The sequence below is a fragment of the Trachypithecus francoisi genome, unplaced genomic scaffold, assembly GCF_009764315.1.
Source record: "Trachypithecus francoisi isolate TF-2019V2 unplaced genomic scaffold, Tfra_2.0 Lachesis_group1, whole genome shotgun sequence".
In the NCBI taxonomy this organism is placed as follows: Eukaryota; Metazoa; Chordata; class Mammalia; order Primates; family Cercopithecidae; genus Trachypithecus; species Trachypithecus francoisi.
The window spans coordinates 44,197,903-44,215,704 of NW_022681454.1; the positions used below are offsets into that span (position 1 = coordinate 44,197,903).

A 17,802-nucleotide genomic window follows, 5' to 3' on the forward strand; every position below is an offset into this window, starting at 1 on the left:
TTCCTCTTCCTCTTCTGCTGTGATTGTAAGTGTCCTGAGGCCTCCCAGCCATGCTTCCTACTAAGCCTGCAGAACTGTGAGTCAATTAAATCTCTTTTCTTCATAAGTTACCCAATCGCAGGGAGTTTTTTATTTATAGCAGTGTGAGAATGAACTAATACAGAGACATAGCCATGTGGATTACCCTACTTCATCAAATTATCATCATCAGCAGCAGCAGCATCAATGTTGTAGCCACAGTTCCTTGTAGTAGGATTTGGAATTACAAATATCATTACCCATTTCTGGAAACTTCATTAAGCAACACAGTCTTCCACTTACTACCCTTCTGTTATTTGTATAGTCCTAGAAATCTCTAACCATATGGCAGGTGTACACTCTCCTCCCTCCAATTATTTCTTCACCTACTTAGAAAACTTTAATGAGTTCTCATTGCTGTTACAGCAAAGATGAAATGTTTTAAGACCCTGCATGAGTGGCTGATAGACATCCTCTCCAACCTCACAGTAAGCCACATTCTTTGCTGCAATCCAGTCACAGTAGTCTTCCTTCAGTCCCTCATACTTGCTGGGCTCCCTCCTTCTACAAGCTCTTCACACAGTCTGTTCCTTCTTCCTTTTCCTCTTTCCCTTCCCCTGGTTAACTTCTGCTTACCCTCTACATCTTACCTCAGGCATAGTGTCCTCAGGAGAACCCTTTTTGACCTGCCTCACTAGTAGAAATCCCCCATTATGGAATCACATAACATCATGTATTACTTCTTTTTTGTTTTTGCTCTTATTATGGTTTCAATTTATGATAAATTTGATTAATATCTGTCTCCCCTACTTCAGAATAAACTCCAATAGTACAAAGAGAATATCTAGTTTTGCTTACCATTGCACTACAAGGACACAGTCTGATACACAGAAGGAATTCAACAAATTATTCATTTAATGAATACATGAATCAATCAACCAACCAATCAACCAATCAATCAATCTCGAAGCTAACAGAACTCTTAGATCCTCCATTATTGGACCCAGTTTAGCACAGGAGGCTGTGATGTTTACATTTTACATTACAACAAGAAATTATGTATATACAATCATGGACCTTATACAGAAGTATTTTCAAATACCAGCAAAATCAGAGTAAAAGGTATTTCCTCTTAGTACTAAACATTATGTTGGCCCCAACACACTTGAAATTAGAATTAATGCCACTATTGATTCAATTAACTAAATGTGTCATTGTTGAAAACCTCTAAGACAGCTATAGAAAAAATGACGATGGTGTTTCTTTTGCTGACTTTCAGTCTGATGATCGAGGCAGATGCCTTTTCAAATCTTTCCAGCTATTGAATGTATAAAATATAGCAAGTGACACTATAGAAACCATCACTCATCAAAGATATTCATGATTTGATATAATATTTAAAGCTTTGATTGTAGGTTGCTATCTTAAATGATGATAGGACAAAAAAAAAAAAAGAATCCAGAGTAAAAAAAAAAAAACAAAAAATTTTCTCTTCAAAAAATCTTTTGGTTGCTTTATCAAGATGTCAAGAAGCTGAAGGCCTCTGACATGGATAGTCATGCCCTGCCAGTGAGATTAAGGATAAAATCAAGATTTGCACAGACAACATATAGAACTTCTTAAAGAGTTTCTTCAGTTTCTGGTTTATATTGGTCTTAAAAGTAAATTGGGATGGCCATGTTGGCTCACACCTGTAATCTCAGCACTTTGAGAGGCTGAGGTGGGCAGATCACCTGAGGTCAGAACTTTGAGACCAGCATGGCCAACATGGTGAAACCCTGTCTCTACCAAAAATACAAAATTAGCCAGGCATGGTGGCACATGCCTGTAGTCCCAGCTACTTGGGAGGCTGAGGCAGGAGAACAGCTTAAACTCAAAGGGTGAAGGTTGCAGTGAGTCCAGACTGCACCACTGTACTCCAGCCCAGGCGACTGAGGAAGACTCCTTCTCAAAAAAAGGAAAAAAAAAAAATCGAATTCTGCATAAGCCATATTCTGGAATTCAGCCAATTACCACTGAAACTCAATGACACTAATAGTTTGGGGTGAGATTACGTGGAGGACCACATTTGAGTGTATGAAGAACCCTTACAAATACGGATAAAATTAGCTATGCTTTAGATCCCCTGACTGTTGGAATTAGTCAGTAGCAGAAAGATAAATATGGATTTTGGCACCCAGAACTGGAACAAGTTTTTTGAGGAGAAAAGCTGTTATGTAAACTATAAGTAAAAAAGTAAGCCCAGAGACGGCAAACAATAAGCCCTATTGATTCATCTTTGTCCAACAGTATTTTCAAAATCACTTGCCTCAGAGAAAGCAATCTCAATTCAGGTTATAGTTAAGTATGAAGGGCAATGATGACATTTGAGAAAGGATTAAAGTTTCTATAATCATTAAGAAAATACACTTCCTAGAAATCTTACCTTTTGGCACATTTCATTATCTGCACTGAGCTGCTTCTGCCTTGATTTTACACTTGAATGGACTTCAGTGAGTCATCAGTATAGCCACTGCTCAGTTATTTCTGTCCTGTTTTGGCAGTTACATGTAAGCTGGTTGGCCACCAGCAACTCCACTCAAGTATTCATAGTAGCTGAATGCACACTGGTATAAGGAAGACGTGGAATGAGAAGGTTCCTTTCTGGTTAAGGGGAAAAAAGTCAGAGTACTTACTAGGATGAAAGAGCATTTACACTGGAATGAGAATGGATTAAAGAAGGAGAGGAATTCACTTGGCACAGTCTTCTGTAATTGATTGGACAGAGGTTATTTAAACTCCTTTAACATGGTTTGTACTTCTAATTAGGTCATGTTTAGGGTTCTAGAAAACAATTCCCAAAGAAAAAATGTCTGCCTTCTACATAGAAGAGTTAATTGCCACTTCAATATACACTCCATTGTTCAAAACCAGCTAAGAGTATGTTCAAAAGAAAAAACCCATTCCAACCTGTCAGCAGGATTCACACATTTTATATGAAGGAGTTTGCAAATTACAGAGCACTTAACATGCCAGGTCTTCTGAATTTTGCTAAACTTATTTGATAACCACTTATAAAATAAAAGGGATTGGTGGAGCAAGGTGGCTCATGCCTGTAATCACAGCACTTTGGGAGGCCAAGGTGGGTGGATCTCCTGAGCCCAGGAGTTCATGAACAGCCTGGGCTACGTGGCAAAACCCTACCTTGACAAAAATTAGCCAGGCATGGTGGCACATACTTGTAGACCCAGTGACCAGAGAGGCTGAGGTGGGAGAGTCAGCCAGGGGGGTTGTGGTTGCAGTGAGCCAAGATTGCACCATTGCACCCACAAGCCTGGGCAACGGAGAGACAGCCTGTCTCAAAAAATAAAAATTTAAAAAAGGCATAAGAAACTACCGTAATCGATGGACACAATTGCTTTCACTGGCATTTCTTTTCTGAGCACTTATAGTTTTGCTTTTTTCTAATAAACAATATCATACTTATTGGCTAGTATTTTTCTGTAATTTACATAAATTCTTGACACAATTTTTGAATTAAAAAATAGCTACATATTTCAAATGCTGAAGAAAATAGAGATGAATGAGAACTAACATCTCCTGACATTGCAATTCTGTTTCTGTCATCTTAGATATCATGGTTGAGTTCTCTTTCACCTGCAAACTTCACATCAGTCTGGTTTTTTAAGCAAAAACTTTCCAGAAATCCAGTACTAGACTTCAACTTAAATCCCATAGGCCATAATTGAGTTACATGGCTTAGTCTAGTTAAAAGAAAAGTGCTAAAAGTATTTCTTTTCCAGCCTCAATTCCTAGAAGTGGCAAGGGAGAAGGAGGTAGAAATGAATGGTGAATTAGCCTAACAGTACTGGCCCCTATATTAGTCAGGGTTCTCCAAAGAAATAGAACCAACAGAAGACACTGTAAATTGACATATAGAAAGACATTTATTGCAAAGAATTGGCTCATATGATATGGAAGCCATGAAGCCCCACAATTTGCTGTCCGCAAGCTGAAAGGTGAGGAAAGGCAGTGGTGAAATTCAGACTGATTGCCTGAGAACCAGGGAGGTCAATGGTGTAAATCCAGGTCAAGTCTGATGGCCCAAGAACCAGGAGCGCTAATGTTGGAGGACAGGAGATGGTGAATGTTCCAGTTCAAGCAGAGAAGGTGAATTTGCCCTTTCTCTTCCCCTTTGGTGGTAATCATGCAGTCAATTGATTGGATGATGCCTGCCTACTTTGGTGAGGGTAATCTGCTTTACCTGCTCAACCTATTCAAATAGCTCATCTCTTATATTCTAATAGGTACTTCCAGGAATACTGTTATATCAGCTATCTGGGTATCACTTAGTCCAGTCAAGTTGACAAATAAAATTAGCCATTACAACCACAAAAATTGTATGTTTGAAACAAGTTATATAAGAACAGGGGCTTTTTCTATTGGTTTTGTATCCCTGAGGTAGAGCACACTGCTTGGCACAGAGTAATGTCCAATAAGTGGCTGATGGATGAATGGATTGGTAAATGAATGGAATATAGGTAGTTGTTGAAAGTATATTATCAAAGGATATTGAAAGCATTAGAGGTTATTCCCAATTAAATATTAAATGAAAAAAGCAGAATGCAAACATATATATTATATGATCTCAATCCTAAAACATACACATAGAAATAGGTTTGAAAATAAATTCCAGGTTGTTAAAAGTGGTTCTCTCTAGTTAGTATTTTTATGAGTTACAACCCTGCTGCACGTCAGCATCTACATTGTAAAACAGATGAATCCCCAATTCAGGTCATGATGATAATAAAATGAAATGAATATATCTCATTTGTTAGGTATCCAAAAGAATATATTTTCTTCCCTTTCTTATTTTTTATTAAGGTTCTGGTCAGTTTTTAAATTTTGTGATTCAGCCTTGTTTTCTTTCTATCCTGATTCCCTCAATCTCTCCTCTGCATAACTTATAAAGCTTATGGTTACATTTTTCTGATCCTCTACTATAAAACAATATTGTCTATGAAATGGTAAAAATAAATTGGTGACCATCTTTATATTTCTGAGGAGCAATGCATCTGCTTTTTCTAATTGAAATAGCATTATTCCCTACTAGAAAATATTTTCATGCTATAATTATTCAGTATTTTAATAAGCACAGTGTGTCACTCACTCTATCAGACTAATATAATAAAGTTCTTACTATCCAGGGGGTGACATTCCAGAAAGAAACAAACAGATGTACCAAAAATTATTGGTAAATTAGGTAGATGCACCAGTGAACAGTGTGTCACTCACTCTATCAGACTAATGTAATACAGTCCTTACTCTCAACGGGCTCACATTCCAGAAAAAAACATACAGATGTACCAAAAATTAGTGGTAAATTAGGCAGATGCACTGGTAATGCTAAAGCTACACTAAAGGTATAGGCACAAGCATGGAGAAAAGCTACAGGATCAACCTAAGGGCAGGAAGGATCAAGGCAGCTTTATTAAAGAGGAGGTAACAGAAGAGCAGGTCTGTATTTCAGGAACAGTTCAACTGAGTGGAAGCAAAGGGGTAAAGAATTAAAGAAGAAAAAGAGGATGTCTTCTGAAGAATTCCTTATTTCTATGTAAAGAAACTTTTTTCCCCCTTCAGTCTGTTTACTTACAAATCTACTTCAAAATCTAGAAAGTTTCTCATTTAAAAAATATTTCACTCTTTTAGAAAAGAAAGGTCTTAAAGCTGATAAGATGTCTTTCCAGGCAGAGATTTGTGTCTTAATTTATGCTTTTCCAAATCAGGCCATATTTCATAGACATTACTTTAATTCTTTTAAAAACCTGGGACACGATTACAAGTTGCACGCTTGCTGCAAAGAAATAATTCCACATTATCTTTCATTGCAGCACAACTATAATTAACATCCCAGCTGTATCAATGGCTTTAGAAATTCATATGGTAGGTTTCAGCAGCTCACATAAAACATGGACACTTTTCTATTCAATAATACAGAATTATGCATCTGTGGCTAATATTTTTTCTTACAAATTTGCCATCTCTTTCACTACATTTACATTACATTTACAATGCTTACAGACTGAGACCCTCAAAAAAGGTCAACAGAGGCTGGGCGCCGTGGCTTACGCCTGTATTCCCGGCACTTTAGGAGGCTGGGGCAGGTGGATCACGAGGTCAGGAGCTCGAGACCAGCCTGACCAACATGGTGAAACTCTGTCTCTACTAAAAATACTAAAATTAGCCAGGCGTGGTGGCACACGCCTGTAGTCCCAGCTACTCAGGAGGCTGAGGCAGGAGAATCGCTTGAACCCGGGAGGCAGAGGTTGCAGTGAGCCAAGATCACACCACTGCACTCCAGCCTGGTGTCAGAGTGAGACTCTGTCTCAAAAAAAAGAGAGAAAAATGGTCAATAGAGTATTGTGATGACTAAGGGCTCCAGAGTGGGGCTGCCTGGGATCAAATCCCAGCTCTGCCACTCACTCGCTCTATGATTCTTGGTACCTAACTTGTTTATCCCGCATTTCCTCTTTGTAAATGGAGACTGTAAGAATACCTACCTCATAGTGTCATTATGCAGATAAAATGATTTAATATTTTAAAGCATTTATTCTGTATCTTGACCCATAGGAAGTATTATACAAGCTTAGTTGTTTTTAATTATTTTTTTAATCATCAGTGTATTCCAGGACTAACACGATTCCTGGCACTCAACAGACAGTAAATATGTCTTCCCCAAATAAATGAAAAATACCATTACCAGATTGTTTTTTCCTATCTTATTCTTGTATTTTTCTCAGACTCTCTTTCTTTTACTTTCCCATGCCACATGCCCTTCTAAAAAGATTAAGATAAGGATCTCTTATTCTTTCTCCCTCTTTCATTCTCATTTCAGATGTCCAGTCAATACTCCAACATAGTATGAAACCTTGGATTAGACATTGTGGTGTAATGTCTCAGATCTCACTCATCACATTAAAAGATCGGCTTAGTTCAAAACATGTAAATTTGTTTTTTTCCAAGTATTATTCTTTAGAATAGTATTCTTTAGAACAAAAAATAGTTTAGGCAACTACATAAGCAAGGTAAGGGAAGATTACAACCTTCTTGGCACAATTTTGGCAATCTCCAAAATCAGTTTATTATGTAGGCAATGGCCAATATTCTTTAAACTAGGTTACTTATAATTTTTTTAGATGACTGCATAGGTTTTTACTATACCCTAATAGGTAGACCCCAATTTAAAGTGAAGATTAATGCAAAAATGCATATAGATGTGCTTGTTGAATAGAAAGGACAATCAAGATGCAGAGGAGAGAACAGCGGGCAGACCTAAAGACTGCTAGCTCCCACCTTTTCTTCTGCAGTTTGCTTGCCTCTCTCTTGGCCTTCACAGAATCAGAGTTAGTGTCTTACTCTACAGTAAAGTAATGCTGGCTGAAGGGAATGTTGTGGCTGGTTCGATCTTCGATGCAGACCACTTAAGCTTTCTCCATATCACTAATAAGGCTGTTACATGTTCTTATCAATGTGTGTTCACTGGTGTAGCACTTTGAATTTTCTTCAAGATCTTTACCTTTTCATTCACAACTTGGCTGTTTGGTGCAAGAGACATAGCTTTTGGTCTGCCTTGGGTTTTGACATGCCTTCCTCACTAATCTTAATCATTTCTAGTTCTTGCTGAAAGTGAGAGACATGTGACTCATCTCACTTGAACACTTAAAGGCCACTGTAGGGAGGCTTGAGGTGAGGGAGAGAGATGTGGGGGGAGGCTGATTGGTGGAGCAGTCAGAGCACATATAACATTAATCAATTAACTCTGCCATCTTCTATGGGTGTGGTTCGTGCCCTCCCAAAAAAACAATTACAGGAGTAACATCAAAGATAACTGATCACAGATCATCATAACAGATATACTAATAATGAAAAAGTTTTAAATATTGTGAGAATTGCCAAAATGTGACACAGAGACATGAAGTGAGAGCATGCTGTCGGAAAATGATGCTAATAGATTGTTTGATACAAAGTTGTCACAAAACTTCAATTTATTTTAAAAAATACCTGCAAAGTGAAATAAAGTGCAGTAAAACAAGGTATGCCTATACTTTTAAAGTATAATTATGACATTCATTCACCTGAATTGCTTATGTCTTACATAAGAGACCTCAATATTGGAAAGTTAAGCATTGTGTCAATTATTTCCATGAAGCAAAGGATATAAGACAATAAAGAGTCAGACAATGTGGCCAGTAGAGATGAGCAGGGGCAGCCTGCTGAGGAACACAAGGTGTATGCTGGGAGCAAGAGGTAAGAAACAAGGAAGACAGAACTCCAGGAAGTATCTGAGGCAAGGGATAAAGTGCTAGGAAATTCTACACAAAAGCGACCAAGATAGAAATCAAGGTAGCCTAGGAAAGTACATACAAATGAAGGAAGATAAATTAGAAAGATAAGTAAGAAAATAAGCGGGTGAAGGAATAGGAGTAAAACAACAGTCAATGAGTCAGGAAACAAGTGCAATGTGAAGGCATCTAGAGATTGCTGTGAGATGTCTCTGTTCCTGGGTTCTCACTCGGTGAGCCAAAGACCTCTGGGCTTCCACAGTAGCCAAAGGCTAGTAATTATAGGATCTGTATCTTCAGATTCCAGGTTCTCTTGAGCTCCCCTGGATTACAGCAGTCTACGAGAAAACCTTTTATTGCCAAATCCAACTGAAAGCCAGAAGTAAGGGAGTACTTTGAAATAATCTACAAAAATTAGCTTCATGGTGCGCAGAACCAGGTGGAGAGTCTACTGGGAAGGCAGAACAGAGGGTGAGTCTCACACAAGGTTTGTCAGTCATGACAACAATAGATTATTTAACAAAACCATATTGTTTGCCTATCTTTACTTTAGGGGATTATACTTAATTCCCTCGGAGATTATACTTAATCTCTTTCTCACACCCCAGAAAACATCCTTTGCCTTAACAACTCAGCAAGGGTTGGAGGAAGTATTTTGTGTCTCTCTACTCCTCACTCATTAATTTTCTTCTATATCGTTTCCTCCCTACCTCTAAGAGAAGTGATTATGTGGTTGGAATGATTGAGACTGCAGAAATTGCTGCCACTGGTTGCAATTATTGCTTCTCTGAAACAAGACACAGATTTACCACTCATAACTCCCTCACACGCTGCATGATGGATGTACCAGAAAATAAAATCCAGGATTTTGTGGACCGTGCATGTTCTTTCCCTAACCCCCACAGAAAGCACACCAGAGTCAGGCCCCCAACCTTCATTCCTGAGGTTAAGACTGGAATTGTCTCTTCTCATGTTCTGTGGTGCTCTCTAGTTGGCTCATTTAGGATTGCATGGGGTGCAAAATGTTCCATGCAGCCAGACGGTAAATGTACTTAGATTTGTGAAAAGAATGTAGGGCTGCCACCCCTACTTCAGCCTTAAGACAAAATCATGCTCTCAACAGTTTCACCAGAGAGAAATGCACTTTGAACCTGTGGGGACTTCATTTATAAAGTTTATTTTCTTTAGCCTTAATGACCCATGTATCTACTGTTGATGTTTTCTACTGGGATGAAGACAAAGAAGAAACCTATGTGATTTTCACCTCACTCCAATAATACATGTGAGAAACACACAGTACTAATGCTGGCTATGTGCCAGGCAATGGGAATACAGAAATGAATGAAAAGTGATGCTTTTCACCAAGGACCTCACATTCTAATCAGGGATATAAAAACCATACTAGGACTCAAAGGAGTAAAAGGAGCACCAACAGAGAAGTACTTAATTCTGACTGGAGGAAGTCAAAGATCACTTTCGTTTTGGGTCTTGAAGAATGTGTGTCAGGTTCTTAAATTGAAAAGGAGAGAAGGGCCTTCCTGGCAAAGTAAGTAACATGCAGAAGCAGCAAGAGGCAGGGAAAGATGTAGAATCTGTAAATCACTGGGTTGGTTGAGTACATGGAATGAGAAAGACAGAGAAACAATCCTTGAGAAAAGACTTGTCTCCAACATTTGCAGGACTCAGTAAAAACATAAATGAGGCCCACACACCACATGTTTAAGTATTTAAAAGGTATAAATCAAATGAAACTACTGTTAAATAAAATACACTCTAGCCTCCTCCATTTACAAATAAACAGTCTTAACAACATGGAGGCAACACTAGAATTTAGAATTCTTACATCCCTTAAGGCTTCATGGCAGTGCTCAGTAATGTGTGGAAAGACAGGTTCCATACTCTGGCCAGCCCCACTTCTCTTCCTCCCCTGGCTCCTTCTCTTAATGTGAGGGTTTTCTCTCACACATGATTGGACACTGCATCCTGCAAAACTAAGCTCCATTCACACTTCCTGAGAAGTGCCATTTCTGGGCCATCCCTTAGGTGTAAGGGAAAGCACACTGGCAAACAGTCTACTCATGGAAGGGCAGAGCTATGGAGGAGGCCAGCACAGGCTCAGGAAGCAGGCTCAAGGCCATTTTTGGCAGGTAGAATTATGGGGTCCTGAGTGCCTCAAGCATAGCCTAAAAGAAGGCACAGCTGCAGGGTGGTCACCAGTCCTTGGTCCCAGATGTAACTTATGCTTGGGGAAAATCAGAACTAAAGAAGGGCCAGAATGGGTCCAGCTTATGGTGTCCAGGATACAAGTTCCTCTTGCTTGAGTCTAAGCACTATTCCACTACAAAAGAAAGAAAGGAAAAAAGTCATAGAGGGATTTGCTCTTTATGTCTTCTGTTTATTATCTTGTAGGTAACATGGTTTCACTGAAGAAAACCACATGATTACACAGGCCTTGACGGAAGCAGTGTGGACTTGCTATCTTAAGGATCTGTAAGCTTGCTTGTACTATATTACGTCTTCTTCTTTCCCTTCCCTGCTCCTGTGAAGCTTTTTTGAGCCCAAGCATTAGATAAAAAATCATTCCTTTCTCTATTTTCCTAGGGAACACTTTTCATAATTCTGTTTGCCATACATAGGCAATTTTGCTGCACAGATATTTGCTTTCCTCCATAGACCGTGAAATGATGAGATCACCTGTATGTAAAGTTAACTCTTAGTAAACTGGGAATTCTCTTTGTTAAATGAATGTATCACCTATGATGATACATTATGATGGAATGATTATATTATTGAAATATGGTGCATGTTACTGACTTGAGCAATAATTAAAGATAAAAACCCAAGTTATGCCTATTTCACCTTACAACTGAAAAAAGAATGAAACATTATTTCACATCTGAGTTGTATTAGAGCACAGCTATTACATGAGTCCCAAGTCACATAAAGATTTGGGGGTTGTATTGGTTTTCTAAGGCTGCTGTTACCACAAATTTTCTGCAGTTATAAATTACAATAAACTTGGTGTCTTGAAACAACAAAAATGTATTATTGCATAGTTCTGGAGGTCAGAAGTCCAAAATTACTCTTAGTGGGCTAAAATCAAACTGCTGACAAGACTAGTTTCTTCCAAAGGCTCTACAGGAGAATCTGTTTCCTCTTCTTTGCTAAGTTCCAGAGGCCACTTATATTCCTTAGCTCATGACCCCATCTTTCATCTTCAAAGCCAGCTGCAGAGCATCTTCTAATCTCTCTCTGACTCTGAACTTCTTGTATCTTACAAGGATCTGCTGTGATTACACTGGACCCACACAGATAATCCAGGATAATACCTCCATCTCAAGATCCTTAACTTGAACCATTTGCAAAGTTCCTTTTGCCATATAAAGTAACATACTATCAGGTTTCCTGGATTAGATCATGGACATCTTTGGGGGGTTATTATTAAATCTATCCAGGGGGCAATTGTTTTTATTCACAAGTAAATCAATACTTTATATGAATGTAAAAGTTAGTTACACTTTGAGCATGCAATGTAAATGAAAAATGACTAAATAAAACGAAATTGTGCAGAACTGTCCCTAACCTTGTGAAGCGAACACACCTTGGAATTAGAGTGCACCAAGTGATAGACTACAGCGATCTATTATTAGGATTTTGCATACAGAAGATTACCACTGTATATACTTGATCTTGGCCAAGGAAGCTCTTTTTCTTTAATTTGGAAATTTTATACAAATCGTGGGATTAGTCCATGGAAACTAAAACCATTGCAGGTGTGTGTGTGTGTGTGTGTGTGTGTGTGTGTGTGTGTGTGTGGTTAAGCACACATGCACCTATGTATGAAAGGGAGACAAGATGGCACTTCACAAACATTCCATGTTACTTACAGTTTACTGTAAAATAACTTCCATTAGATGGCACACTGCAAACGATATCAGCTTTATAATTTGATTGAAACACCATATTAAACTAAGTAATGGATTTAAGTATTGTTGCCAAGCAAAATTACATTAATTTTTACATTAAAATTTGTATCTGAATCTATCCTATTGCGTGACCACCACATACACCATGGTAATCTAGTAATTACACAGATCTGACTTATATTTTAAAATCACACTCGAAGCCTAAAACTTTTATTGGTTCACTTTGTAATTTCCCTAATATAGTGAGGTGTTCTTTTTTAAGTAAATAAAAATATTATCATATTTTATATTTATCTTGTATATCAACACTGAATTTAGCATTTTCTTATAAAGATACACATTATCTAGCTTATACAGATATACATACTGACATAGCCATAGATATAGATCTGTTTTTTCCCTAAAGTGTCACACTTAAATATACAACTTACCAATAATTGTGAGCCTCAAGATTAGCCTTAGGTAAACTGCAGAGAAATAAAATTTACCTCTTCTTTTACTGTTCTATGACGTGACACTTCATATACACCATCCTTCCTTATAAGACCCTCCTTTTTCTAATGGTTCCTAACAACGTTATCAAATTAAGCTACTCCAGATTCTACTCTCAGGTCACTTATACAGCCTATTCAAACACAACCAACCACAAAATACAGAAGTAAATCTATTGAATACCTTGACCAAATGGAGAATGAGTGCATGTTAAAATCAATATTGGCCAAGGTTAAGCCCAAAGTTGGTATTTTAATTATATATAATAAACTGCAAGGTCATAAGACTAAATCTGAGATGTTATCAAATAATTTTAATTATTAATTTCATATTAATATAATTTTATTATTTAAAATGTTGACAGTCAAATTTTAAAAGTTTGACACTATAGTACATAAATGATAATTTCTTACTACAGAGTTTCCACGATGCTTCTGTGGTCACCAAATTTCACATCTGCAATCATAAATACAGGTTCACTTTGCAGTGAATAAAGACGATGCTTCTGTGGTCACCAAATTTCACATCTGCAATCATAAATACAGGTTCACTTTGCAGTGAATAAAGAAAATATTTAGGGTGTATGTCAATTTGCTCTATCATGTTATTTTCCTCATATGTTTTATATGTTTTTATGTCTGCATTGAAGATGATTCATCATGTATCTTTTTAGAATTTGGGGGGTTTTCCTCTTACAAAATGTTGAAGTGCAAAGTTCACATTATTTTTCACTCTTGTCTACCAAATGTGAAGACTCCCAAAGTGAAACCTTCCTTTGTTTAATTTTTTTAATTAGAATTATGAAGTCATATAATCTATTATTCTACCATTTATTAAAATTAAAATGTCATAAACATTTGTGGATTCAAAAAGAATATAATGTCTACCTCAGATATCTAATTAATACACTCACTCTTAATAGCCCCATTGGATTTCAATATATTTTCAAATTTATTTATGTGGAAATTGTTAATATTTCTGTTAATAAAATTAGGAGCATTCACACTTATTGCTCATGCTAGTATTTAACTCATATACTAATGTATACTTCAATATATAAATTCCATGGGAGATTTTCACTCTAAGTTACATCTAAAATAGTTGCCTACTTTTAAAAATGAATGCTTATCTCCAATTTACAAAACCTCTAGAACTAATATATGAACTCAGCAAAACTGTAAAATTAACACACAAAAGTCAGTAGTATCTCTACACACAAACAATAAATAATCAGAAAGGAAAGTGAGAAAACAATTCCACTTACAATAGCATCGAAAATAATAAAATACTTAGCAATAAAGATACACATAGATTGAATGTGAAAGGATGAAAAAAGATATTCCATGCAAACAGGAACCAAAATTAAGCAGGAGTAGCTATACTTAAATCAAATTAAGTAGACTTTAAGTCAAAAAGTATGAAAAGAGACAATTATATTGTTTGGTTGTTAGTCCCCTCCAAATGTCATGTCGAAATGGGATTGCCAGTGCTGGAGGTGGGGCCTGGTGATTAGATCATAGAGGCAGATCCTTCATGAATGGCTTCATGTCATCCCCTTGGCAATGGCTGAGTTCTCACTCAGAGATCTGGTTGTTTAAAAGTGTGTGGTGCCTCCCCACTTCTCTCTTGCTCCTGTTCTCGCCATGTGATGCACTGGCTTTCCCTTCACCTTCTACCATGATTGGGAACTTCCTGAGGCCCTCACCAGGAGCAAATACTGGCACCATGCTTGTCCAGTCTACAGAACCACAAGCCAATTAAAACTATTTTTTTAATTACCCTGATCCAGTTATTTCTCTATAGCAACTTAAGAACAGACTAATAGAGACAAAGAAAGTCATTATATAATGATAAAGGGATACATTCATCAAGAGAATATAATAAATTGCAAATATATCACTACCCCAAACAGGTGTACTCAGATACACAAAGCAAATAATATTAGTTTTACATGGAGGAATAGACTCTAATATAATAATATTTAGGAACTACAACACCCCACTCTCCACTCTCCACATTGGACAGATTACCTGGACAGAAAATCAATAAACATCAGATTTGAACTGCACTACAGACATGGCATCAACAGAATGAAGGACAACAACCATATGATCATCTCAATACATAGAGAAAATACATTTGAAAAAAAATAACACCCTTTATGAAAACAGCTCTCAACAAATTAGGTATAGAAGAAGCATACATCAATACAATAAAGGCCATATATGACAAACCCATAGTTAAGATCATACTGAATGGGGAAAAGCTGAGAGCTTTTCTGTAAGAACTCAAACAAGACGGCCAGGCATGGTAGCTCACACCTTTAATCTCAGTACTTTGGGAGACCCAGGCAGGCGGATTACCCGAGGTCCAGAGTTCAAGACCATCTTGACCAACATGGTAAAAACACATCTCTACTAAAAATACATAAAATTACCTGGGCATGGTGGTGGGCGCCTGTAATTCCAGCTACCCAGAAGGCTGAGACAGAGGAATCATTTGAACTTGGGAGGCGGAGGTTGCAGTGAGTTGAGATTGTGCCATTGCATGCCAGCCTGGGCAAAAAGAGTGAAACTCCATCTCAAAAAAAAAAAAAAAAAACTCAAACAAGACAAGAATGTCCACTGCCACCACTATTATTGAATATAATACTGAAACTTCTAGCCAGAGCAATTAAACCTAAGAAAGAAAGGAAATCCAAATTGGAAAGAAAGAAAGTCAAGCTGTCCCTGTTTGCAGATGACATGATGTTATATGTAGAAAAATGTGATGACTCTACCAAAAAGCTCTTACAACTGATAAATATAATAATGTTCTAGAATACAAAGTCAACATACAAAAATCAGTAATGTTTCTATACACCAACAACAAATTAACTGGCAAAAAAAAAACAAGAAAGCAATCCATTTTATAATAGCTATTAAAAATAAAATAAAATACCTAGAATACCTCTGAATAAATTAAACCAAGGAGATAAAACATCTCATCTCTGCAAGAAAACCTATAAAACGTTGATTAAAAAAATTTTTTTAAAGACACCAAAAATTGAAAAGACATCCCATGCTCATAGATTGGAAGGATTAATATTGTTAAAATGATCATACTACTCAAAGCAATCTACAGATTCAATGCAATTCCTATCAAAATAGCGATGTTATTCTTCACAGAAATAGCAAAAACAATTTTAAAATCTGTATAAAATCACAAAAGACCCCAAATAGCCAAAGCAATCTAAAACGAAAAGAACAAAGCTAGAGGCATCACACCTGACTTGAAAATATACTACAGACCTACAGTAACCAAAACAGCATGGTACTGGCATAGAAACTGACACATAGACCAATGGAACAGAATAGAGAACTCATAAAAAAATCACATATATACAGCCAAGTGATTTTCAACAGTGGCAAGAATGTACAACGGGGAAAGGACAGTCTGTCTCTTTAATGAATAGTGCTGGGAAAACTGAATAACCATGAACACCATAATAAAACTGGACCCCTACCTCTCACCACATTAAAAAACCAATTCTAAACAGATTAAAAACTTAAATGTAAGACCTGAACCATGAAGCTACTGGAAAAAAAACACACACACAAAGAAAATGCTTCAGGACATTGGTCTGGGCAAAAATTGTATGAACAGTATCTCAAAAGCACAGGCAGCAAAATCAAAATTAGACAAATTATATCAAACTAAAAAGCTTTGCATAGCAAAGGAAACAACCAACAGAATGAAGATATTATGTGCAGAATGGAAGAAAATATTTGCAAACTTCTTTCAACAAGGAACTAATATCCAGAATATAAATGAAATTCAACTCAACAGCAAATAACAAATAAATACCTAAATAGAGTTTTCTCAAAAGAAGACATATAAATGGCCAAGCAAGTATATTAAAAAATGCTCAAATGCTAATCATCAGGGAAATGCAAATCAAAACTACAATGAGATATCTTCTCAGCCCTGTTCAATGGCTATTATCAAAAAGACAAAAAAAGGCCGGGCGCGGTGGCTCAAGCCTGTAATCCCAGCACTTTGGGAGGCCGAGGCGGGCGGATCACAAGGTCAGGAGATCGAGACCATCCTGGCGAACACAGTGAAACCCCGTCTCTACTAAAAATACAAAAAAAAAAAAAAAACTAGCCGGGCGAGGTGGCGGGCGCCTGTAGTCCCAGCTACTTGGGAGGCTGAGGCAGGAGAATGGCGGGAACCCGGGAGGCGGAGCTTGCAGTGAGCTGAGATGCGGCCACTGCACTCCAGCCTGGGCGACAGAGCAAGACTCCGCCTCAAAAAAAAAAAAAAAAAAAAAAAAAAAAAAAAAAAAAAAAGACAAAAAAAAAAAAAATGTTGAGGAGGATAAAGGGAAAAGAGAACTCTTATACATTGTTGGTGGGAATGTAAAGTAGTACATTTGTATAGAAAACAGTAGTGAGGTTCTGCAAAAAACTACAAATACAACTACCATATGATCCAGCAATCCTACTGCTGGATGTGTATTCATTATGCCTGAGGCTTCCACATTCCCACGTTTATTGGAGCACTATTCACAATAATCAAAATATGGAGTCAACCTAAGTGTCTACTGACAGATAAATGCTTTTTAAAAATGTGGTATATACAATTAAGCCATAAAAAAATGAAATCCTGCTATTTGCAGCACAATGGGTAAGTCTGGAAAACATTATGTTAAGTGAAATCAGGCACAGAAAGATAAATACCACATGTCTTAATTATATGTGGAAGCTAAAAAGATTGCTCTCATATAAGTAGAGAGTTAAATAGTGGTTCCTAGAAGTGGGGAAGGGTGTGTATGGGAGAAGGAACTGTGAGAAGTTGGTTAATGAATACATAACTATAACTAGATAGGAGGAACACATTCTAGTTACAGTGTTCTACAGCATGGTAAGCTGACTATAGTTAACTACAATTTCTTGTATGTTTTCAAATAGCTAGAAGAGTGGATTATGAAAGTTCTCACCACAAAAAAAGGATAAATATTTGAGACAATGGATATGCTAATTACCCCAATTTTATCATTATAC

At 37.1% G+C, this 17,802-nt stretch overlaps 1 protein-coding gene across 2 annotated transcripts in view; it reads right to left on the reverse strand.

Annotated features, from left to right (window-relative positions):
- Positions 1-17,802, reverse strand: part of KCTD8 (potassium channel tetramerization domain containing 8) — a 287,876-nt gene that overhangs the window by 187,907 nt on the left and 82,167 nt on the right. Inside the window, exon 2 of one of the 2 annotated variants that reach the window (XM_033214115.1) lies at positions 13,129-13,284. The exons of the other annotated variant lie outside the window; for it this stretch is intronic. Coding sequence (XP_033070006.1) covers positions 13,220-13,284 — 65 coding nt within the window. The 3' untranslated portion in view covers positions 13,129-13,219. Of the gene's footprint in view, positions 1-13,128; positions 13,285-17,802 lie in introns of those variants that run through there. 2 annotated transcript variants of the gene reach the window in all.